General features: G+C 50.9%; 1 protein-coding gene across 1 annotated transcript; it reads right to left on the bottom strand.

Moving 5' to 3' along the window:
* Positions 1 to 5,704: 5,704 nt before the first annotated feature.
* LOC122371252 (T-cell acute lymphocytic leukemia protein 1-like) lies at positions 5,705 to 6,350 on the bottom strand. The gene has a single exon (XM_043347427.1). It carries the CDS (start codon positions 6,348 to 6,350, stop codon positions 5,871 to 5,873), a length of 480 nt encoding a protein of 159 aa, XP_043203362.1. The 3' UTR covers positions 5,705 to 5,870.
* Between the last annotated feature and the right edge of the window lie 3,576 nt (positions 6,351 to 9,926).

The raw sequence follows: 9,926 nt of genomic DNA, 5'->3' as shown, positions 1-9,926 counted from the left end.
GACGGGCCAACGAACAGACGAACAGACTGACAGACGGACAGAAGGACAGACGGACAGATGGGTAGGTGGGTAGACGGACAGACGGGCCAACGGACAGACGGATAGACGGACAGACGGACGAACAGCCGGAGAGACAGACAGACGGATAGACGGACAGACGGACAGATGGACAGACGAACAGACGGACAGACGGACAGGCGGACAGACGGACAAGTAAACTAATAGGATATCGTGCCGTCTCGAATATGAATATTGTATAATAGCACAGCCCGACAGAGGCTGACGGCCGACCGTCCGGCGGCTGCCATAGAGACGTTAACGAGAGCACAAGAGCGTATCTCTAGTTAGGTCGGTCCGTGATCGTCGGATGCAGACTGTATGTAGCCGTGACTACGGAGATCGAAGGTGGATGCTACTCGCAAGATGGACGATCGGACCGTATGTGGATGGGTAGATACATGAGCATTTCTCATTTTTGGATGAATGACCGGTGATACACACAGTTTGTCCCGAGGTTGGACACAGTAGACACACAATCTGCCCCGAGGTCAAACACACAGCCTGTCCAGGGGTAAGACTCAGTGGACACACAGTCTGTCCCGAGGTCAGACACAGTGGACACACGGCCTGTACCGAGGTCAAACTCGGCAGACAGTTCGACACCCGGTCCGTGTCCCGAGGTTAAACACAGTGGACATTTGAGCCCACAGTCTTCTCCACGAGGTCAGACACAGTGGGCACACAGTCCACCCCATCCCGAGGTCAGACTCGTCGGGCTCCAAGGTCCGTTCCGATCCGATCCGGTCACGATGCACGTTGATAGGTGGGGAGATACGTGTGACGCGAGCCGCACCCTCGGCCGGCCCGCAGAACCAGTCGGGGACTGACCGAGGGCTGCTTTCTAACAAGCATGACGTTCTGTGTGCACTCTGCAGGCTTTGCGATAGGCAGGATGGTCGGAAAGACCAGCTGGCCGTCCCATGTTCCACTCGGGGAGTGAGGTGTCACATATCTCAACCATGTAGATCTCTAAGGATGCAAAGTAACCTAATGCTTATTTGACAGCTGATCCAGCACCAGATTTACAAAGTGGGATACTTATCAAATGCTTACTCCTAGCCCACAGGATACCACATTTGACCATGAAGATCAACAAAGCCAGTACATGGACCCAGCGCCCAGCGGATGACGACTCACCTCTCGCGACGTTGACGCTCGCTCCAAGCACCAGCACTAACACGAGCACCAGCACGAGCGGCGGTGCGGTCCGTCGCTGCACCATCTCCGACGGCATCTGAGGCCCGTCAGGCGGCTCAGCAGCTCGCCATTCTGCACCGCACACCACACACGCACCGACACACGCGCACTGCAGCCGCCCCCGCAGCGCACCGACCGCCGGCGCTCCGCCGCCCTCACCGACTCGTGCGTCTTTGTGCCGCCACCGCGCCACCGCCGCCGCCGCCGCTCCGGCGAGGTCAGCTGGCGCGGAGAACGGGCCGTGACGTCACGGCGCCGAGTCGCTGACGTCACGACGGCCGCCGCCGGCGACTGCGGAGGCGGCAGAGGCGACGAGCGCGTGGTGGACTCCGAAACGGAAAATTTGACGAAGAAGCATTGGCCATGCTGCCATAAGCAGTTCGATATAAGATAATTTGGAGTTTCGCTAGGTGATTGATGGTTTGTTTCATGGAATGATAAGTGTTCATTAAAGTAAGTTTGTTTTTTTATGCCTTAATTTCATACCGATATCTGCCACAGGAATTGCTTCGAATCGTCAAATGCGATTTGATGTAGCCATTGTGGCGAGCCAGGCCTTCTTACAGAGATGCACCATTTCATAATCATCCGCTGTCATCAGTTCAGCTTTTACTGCGCCCACACCCGTAGGACCGATTCCGCTAGGCGGATTAGTTATTCTGCGGGGCTCAATATTGCACAATGCTCTGCAGTCTGCATGCTAACACTTGCAGGCTAGACAGCGAGCCATAGTAATTGACCACTGCACTGATGCAGGACAATCCCCTTTGCAAGCCACTGTCAAAAATCGCTTGAGGACCGGTTTGGCTGCGCGCTCTGGTATCGCCCGACACCCGGCGAAATAACAGCATTAGGGGACTGTGAGTTGTGTGGCAAGCAGTGCTCGGTTTAACCCTTTTAGCTGAATTCCGGGAAATGATAATCATCGGTGAACAATCACAGTTCATGGTGGTGGCTACTCTGAAGAACAAGGAAAACGCTGCCATCAAAAGGAAAAATGGTTCATGAAAAACTAACGGCTCACTTTCGCTATTTGGACACTGACTGCTACGCAGCAGTCTCCGGAGCATGTAACTAAGTTGTGTTCAGTCTGACCTTGCGCCAAAATTCCTTCATGAATGCAAATATTAACCCGCGCATGACTGGGGTATTTTCTACCAGTATAGCGCCTTTTGGGGCGACTAACGGAGCGAGCGAGAGGGTGAGCCTTGCACGTGCGAAATTTCGAGGGGGTACCTCCAACTGACTTGTGCACGGCACCCTACTAACCGGTCTCTAGCGATGTGCCAAATTTGAGCACAATCGGCCCAGCCGTTCTCGAGATCTGGAAGCGGCACCCTGCACGTGCGCACGTGCAAAATGGGTCCCAACTGACTTGTGCACGGCACCCTACTAACCGGTCCCTAACTGTGTACCAAATTTGAGCGCAATCGGTCGAGCCGTTCTCGAGATCTGGAAACGACCCCTGCACGTGCGCACGTGCAGCAGCACCCCAACTCTGGCACATGGATATACAGTACCTGGTGGGTGCCTACCTACATGCCAACTTTCAGCGCAATCGGCCTCGTAATTACCGAAATATTGCAACAATTGCAAAACTGACACCTCTTCGTTTTGCGCGTGGCACGTGCATAAGGGGTCACCCACATGCATCGGGAATAGTCCAATACTTGGTAGAAGGAATGAAGCTACCCTACAAAAATTACCGCGTGTAAATCGGTCAAGTGGTTGCTGAGATATAAGCCTCGCAAAAGCGTCCGCACGGCCGGCCGGCCGGCCGGCCGGCCGCTCATACTCAGAAATTTCCGTTAATCTAAGTAAAGACTCCGCTCGCTTCGCTCGCTCCGTAATAACGCGAGTGACTGAGGGGAGGGGGCTCTCCAGAACCCCCCCCCCCCACCTCCTTTCTCCGAAACTACTCGGCCAATCGTCAAAATTCAAACGGCGTCTGATAGCCCTGGAAAAACTGTCGAGCGAAACCTATTTTCATTGACCTCCAGGTCACCGATGACGTCCCAGGTTAGGTCAAAGAAAAAATTATCGGCATTTTTGCTTGTTCACAATTTAGGCTCTGGCCGCCGGCTGACAAGTCCGATCAGGCTCATTTTTGGTTTACGCACTCCTTGATATATGCCTTAGATACCCTGAGGATACCAAACTTTTACTTCGAATTTAAATGTGGTGTGTATATGTGTGTGTGTGTGCGGGTTGAGGGTGAGAGGGGGAGAAGTGTTTAGGCCATATTGCCAGTTTCATATTAATGCATTAGAAAAACGTGGTGCGTAGCGCCGCGAATGAACATCGTGAATAAAAAAATATTTTGGACAGGCCGCGCTAAAATGCCGAACCCAGGTCACCTCAGGTACGGTCACCAGGCTAAGTTACCTCGTATAGCATTTTTGGGCATGTTTGCTTACGACTTATTCATCAATTTACTAAAAAGTGCTGAATGGGGAACATTTGACCTTCTTAACATTTAGAAGACTTTGTAGCCTGAGCTAGGAAGGACCTAAATATTTATGAAAGAAGTCTTTTGAGGCTATCAAATACTTTTTTCGCGCCCTTTTCCATCTCTTTCAGTTACATCATCTAATGTGTCCTAAAAAGACCCCTTTTATCTTTGCCTGAAAAGAGTAATGGCTTTATTTGATTGCATTGACAAAAGTAAGCACCATTTCGAATATTTTTTATTATTATACGGACCAGAGTGTTTACGGAAAACCGAATGATTGGTGGCACTCTTCCTGTGCGACATAATAGTTATACGAAAAACAGCTAGAAGAAAAACGGCCAGAAGGCGACTAATAAGACGAGAAACGTTTATCTGCGGATTGGCATGCTCGCAGTATATACGTTCTTTATATACCTTCTTATCTTAAAGATTTTATTAAAAGCAGTACTTTTTAATGTATTATTATCACTAAGCATCGTTTCTGAAAAGCGCATTGGAGACAAACTTTCACGTATCCTTTTGTTAGGTGACTACTTGTGTTTTAAAGTCGACGCCTTAACGTGCGATTGTATGGGAATTAATCAATCATTGTTGTTAATGCGATACAGGCTGATATTTTTGGATATGTTTCATTGACTTTCATAATATAATCCTATTCCATGTCGTAGCGTATCCTTTTTACAACGAAACCTAGCGAACTGCTGCATTATTTCGTTACTGCAGGATTTACTCAACTGCTCCAAGCATTTGCACCTTATCCGTGCTACTGGAATGAGCTGCAGTTGTGCGGGATAATGTCAGTTCATAACTATCATCATTTATACTATCGACCGATGCTCGACCAGCAGGTCCCTGGCCAGTACTGCGGTACATAGGACCGTCCAAAGTCCAAACCAACCCGGCTATTGACCGTCCCCTCCCCAGGGGGTATTGATGACGGGGGAGGGGGAGGAGCACGTGCCACCGGAACTTCGCCGGTGGACGCGTTGTCAGGCGCTACCGGCCACCATCTGCCTCTCCCCTCTCCCCTCTCTCCCCTCCCTCCCTCTCCCCGTAACCACCACAGATCTCAGAACACAGAACCAATGACGATGACCAACCACAGAACACAGAACCAATGACGATCGATTTAGCACCGCCTTCCGCGCCAGCTGACGATGACGTCACATTGGCCAGGTGGGCGATCGGCACCGGACAATGACGCCGTAAAAACGCGTCATCGCCGAATATTTCCGTCATCACTATAGGGAACGACTTGTTAATGACGCTGCTTCAGCCATAAATAAATACCGACATCAAATATCACGCTGACAGCAGTTACAATTAGGTACTTACACTGAATGCACACAAGAACAAACATTTACCATACGTGTAGTCGTACACACATTAATGTACTCTTACACACCAAATATCCCCAGCTGAGGCTGCCGAGACATCAGCTATTCCTCAAATGTACTGGGCTGGTGCTACACCATTTAGGCATAGGTATTGCAGTATAATTTTATCCGCCAGCCTCCAATGGTGCACTGTGAGCCTCCACCCAACTCAGTTACGACAGCTCAGGCCTCAGCTGGGCTAAGCTGTTGTGCTGTTGTTCAGGCCGGTGCTGCACGGGCCTCAGGACCCAGCAGAACCTGTGTGGGCCTCGGCCAGACTATTTGAGGCCTGGACTCAGCTGGACTCAGCCGTCTATTTGGATTCCAGCCACAGCGGTGCCCAGGTCTAATCCGAGACTCAGTCGGAGAGTAGTGAGAGCCTCAGTCTGGCTGTTTGGACCTCAGCCTGCTGCGGGCTTAAGACCAGCTCAGCCGGAGTGGTGCGGAGCAGCTGGTCTCAGCCGGAGCGAGAGGGGTTCGGTGCGAGTCTCAGATGGGCTCAGCCGGAGCGGTGCAGGTCTGAGCCGGGCTCAGCCAGAACGCTGCGGATCAAGTGAGAGTCTCAGCCGGTCCCAGCTGGGCTCAGGTGGGGTTTCAGCTGGAGCGGTGCGGGTCTCAGCCGAACTCAGCCGGAGCACTGAGCAGTGCAAGTCTCAGCCGGTCCCAGCTGGGCTCAGTGCGGGTCTCAGCCGAACTCAGTTGGAGCGGTGCGGGCTGCGGGTCTCAGCCGGGCTCAGCCGGAGCGGTGCGGGCTGCCCGCTGCGCCCTGCGGGTCTCAGCCGGTCTCAGCCGGAGCGGTGCGGGTCCTGGCAGAGCGGCGAACCGGCCGTCTCGGTGACCTCCTGTTTGACCCGGGCTGTCGGCGGCGTGTTCTCCAGCTGACTCTCCTGCCACTCCAGCACCGAAGTCAGCAGTCGGATGTAGCGGATCGACAGGCGCAGTATCTCGTTCTTGGAGAGCTTCTTGTCGGGCGGGTGGGCCGGCACCAGGCGGCGCAGCTCCTCGAACGCCCCACTGACGTTCTGCTGGCGCCACCTCTCGCGCGAGTTGGTAAACAGCTTTCTGATGACCCGCCGCACGCCGGTGGGCGGCGCTGGCGTCGCGCCGTAGGGTGACGGTACCAGAGGCGGTGGAGCGTCCAGCTGGAGACTGGCTGAGGGAGAGCCGCAGGGGGAGCCGCTGTCGGAGAGACTCAGCTCGCTCTCCGACTCGAAACTGGCGGCCGCCTCGACCGGCGACGAGTCCTGCTGCTCCTCCGTCAGCATGCTGAAACAGAGGGAGTGGAGTGTGACAACTGGGATGAGGTAGATAAATGAGTCCTTACCAGCACTTCATATCCGTGATCAAGGGCAGTGTAGTATGGTTGGAGGGTCTCTCGTTAGCTCAAGAGCCCCTCGGTAGCTAAGAGACCTCACCATGCGCTTTAGGGCTCTTTGGTGCTTTAGATGGCACATGTCATCAGTGACTCGCTCAAAAGGCTCAGCCATCCGCCTGTAAAGTCTTCTTTCAACCACTCGGGCTGACCCTCGGTAGCTTTCATGGTCCTTCCTTCGGTATCTCAAGGGCTCCTTGGTAGCTCAGCAGTCCATTGGCAGCTCAAGAACTCCCAAATAGCTCAGAGTTCCACACTAAGCTCAGAGAGCCTTTTGATGCCATAGTGGCTCAGGGGCCGTCAGGTGCTCAAGGGCTCTTTGGCGGCTCGAAGAACCCCTTAGTAGCTCAGTGGTTTGTTAGCTGGTATCTCAGTGTCCATTCAGCAGCTCAAGTCAAGGGTAATGCACCCAAGGGCCTGCATGTAGTTTACATAGTATCTGCCACCTGCTCAGAAATCCTCCACCAAGCACTTATCGGGGCCTCGGTAGCGCAGCAGTCCGTTATGTGTTCAATGGCCCTAAAGGTAGGTGGACAGTCAGATGACTCCAAGGCTCTCGGGGGTAATTTATTAGCTTCAAAGTTTTTCTTTATTATTGGGTTAAGCTCTTTCGGTCTGACGGGACCATTCCAGAGCCGGAAGGATGATAAGAAATAGGGAAAGACATTGGTCTGGGCGGGTATGTACCCTAGTGAATCGTTGGGGCTGAGCCCATCCAGAGGACAGGCCACCCATTCCTCAACACACTCGCTGCACCCGGCTACGGGCCTGCTCCACTAGGAGCTTCCCACATGGGATACAGTTTCCTGTCCAGCCCGGAACATGGGGTTGGGAAGTGGAGGAGAAGGTTTTGCTTGTCCTGGGGATGGAAAAGACGGAACGGTGTGACTTCACAGACCCCCGCAATGGGCGTTTAAAAGAAGCTCGGAAGGCCCCTTATTGGCGCGGATGTCAGGAGTCTCTCGGTAGCGCACATAACGCATTCTATTATTGGAACACTCTCCCCAAAATGTGGCCTGTATATGAAGACTTCTTTGAATATCTGGCCCCGAAAATGGTATTAGTTCTTTTGGCGTCGAATTAACCCGCGCCGGGCCGTTGCTCTGAGATTCCGCGCAGGGCCGGGGGGGGAGGGTGTCTGAACACCCCCCCCCCTTCTAACTCGGCTCCTGGGCCACGTAGTGACACGCATAAAGCGGCAATCGAAAGAGCTTCCAAAATAAGGACGAAAACACTTCGGTCATTTTTTGGGTCAGGTCAAAGGTCAGGTCACCAGAGGTCACCAATGGTAAAATGTTGACTATTTCAACATTTTGGAAACTGCCGACGGCTATCTCGGGAACCAATAGAGCTACAGCGCCGCAGAAAAGCGCATTCGATAGCTCTTTTACAGACCTTTCTGGGTATTGTGCTCAGATTTGACCTCAGGTCAACGGTTTAGCCTCCAGAGGGCAAAAACTCCAAAAATAGCCGTTTTTACGAAAAACGTTTTTTTCGGCAATAACTTTTGACTCAAAAGAGCAATGACATTACTTTTGCCAGCATTGTGTTCCTCTCGTTAAGACGCGTCGACAGAAATATAATTTGACCTTGAAAGGTCAACTTAAAAATTTGACCTCAGGTCAAGGTCATGACCTGACAGGAAAAGGTCATGTTGCATATCAGTCGATCCGCAACGTCGAGCCGAACACATTTAAGGCGTTCTCAGCGCTCTAGCACGCCTCTATCAGAAGTTATTAGCGAAAAACTGTTAGATTCTGTTCGTGACCTGAGATGACCTCGGGGACATAACGAGGGATAACAGAACTGCCATTTTCCGGTTCAGTGTGTCAATGTTACCTACATCTCGACTCGATGTTTGAGAGTGTCTAGAATAGCGCTCGTGCAAAACAGACGCTTGTCAATTTTCTCCCATTGACTTATATTGGAGAGGCCGCAAAATTGACCTGACCTTAGGTCACCGATATCAAAATTTCGAGATGAGAATTTTATAGATAATGTTGTTTTAATCAATCGCTGAACTTTTCAAGGCAATCGATCAATCGGTGCAGCTATGACGAGCATTATTATTTTTTCTGAGATGAGGTCACTTGGCGTGACCTGGTGACCTGACCTAAGGCGACCTGGGTCTGAAATTTTCAGAACATGTGCGGACAATATTCACAAACAGTTTTGAGATATCTGCGAAAAACCGCAGGGGGGGAGGGGTGTTTAACCCGCGCCCCGCTGGGGGGGGGCAGAATCTGCCCCCCCTCCCGTTTTTCGCCAATAACTTCTAAACGCGTTACGCCAGCAACGTCAAACTTTCAGTACCTTATCATACATCAATTTGACACGTTCCCTGAAAATTTGAGCGAAATCCGTCGGAAAATTTTTGAGAAATTGACGTTTTAGTGACGTCATGTTCGCCATTTTCGCCTCAAAAACGGCAAAATTTCAAACGCCGCTAACATCTTCATTTTTAAAGGAATCAAGACGTAACAAAAAAGGTTATACGTGATTCTTCTTTGTCTATCAAATGGCTATCTCGGTTTTTTGAAATTTTTGGATTTTGGCCAAAATTTTTCCAAAAAACTGACTTTTTTGGGAAAATATTTATAAAATCCAAAATTTTGAATTTATCGAAAAAACCGGAATATATGTCAAAGAAGTGGTCTATGTGCACCTACATACCAATTTTTAGAAGAATCGGTTAAAAAATGTGGGAGTTATTCAAAATTTTATGACGTCACGACGCACAATTTTTTTGAAAAATGATTTTTTTGGAAGTTCTAGACCTCGTACGGAAACAAAAATAGCACCATTCGATTCGCCGTGAAAAACTGCATCGGATAGACACCTTTTTAGGCCTTAACAACCAACTTCAAAATTTGACCTCACTTGACCTGACCTTGACCTGACCTCGACCTGAAATTCATCCAGAGGTGGTCCATATCACTTATTGAGTGTGCCTATTGAATTCCATGAGTAAAATGACCCATAAAACATGTGTCGCACATGCCCTTTTCTATATTTTGTTTTTGGTGACCTGACCTGACCTGACCTGACCTTGACCTTGACCTTTGAATGACATTGTGTGCAACGAATATTGTCTTGGTAGTCTAAGAACACGTTTTGGGCAATCAGTCTCAGTCCATTCTTCGGCAACTACGGTGCAAGGCCGATACTGTAGAAACTTGCATTTTGTACCCTTGACCTGACCTTGACCTGACCTCTGACCTACTTAAGCAAAAAAATTTGGGCTCTTAAGATCCGCCTTGTTGAGAGCTTTCGATTGCCGTTTTCCCCGTCTTTCTACGACCATCGGTTCGGAAGTTAGACAGGGGGGGCAGAATCTGCCCCCCCCCCCCCAGCAGGGCGCGTATGGCTGAATAGCCCAGCGGGGCGCGGGTTAAACACCCCCGGCCCGGCGCGGGTTAAGAATATCAGCAAACAAGTTTGATAGAATGGAGGCTAAAAGCCGACATGA

This window comes from Amphibalanus amphitrite, unplaced genomic scaffold, assembly GCF_019059575.1.
Source record: "Amphibalanus amphitrite isolate SeventyFive unplaced genomic scaffold, NRLGWU_Aamphi_draft 001222F_arrow, whole genome shotgun sequence".
Lineage (NCBI taxonomy): Eukaryota > Metazoa > Arthropoda > Thecostraca > Balanomorpha > Balanidae > Amphibalanus > Amphibalanus amphitrite.
The sequence above is the reverse complement of the archived record's forward strand: the minus strand, read 5'-3'. Positions and strand labels throughout refer to the sequence as shown.

What these genes read in the sequence shown, in the direction of transcription:
- LOC122371252 (XM_043347427.1), bottom strand. Translation starts at nt 6,350, where the DNA reads ATGCTGACGGAGGAGCAGCAGGACTCGTCGCCGGTCGAGGCGGCCGCC.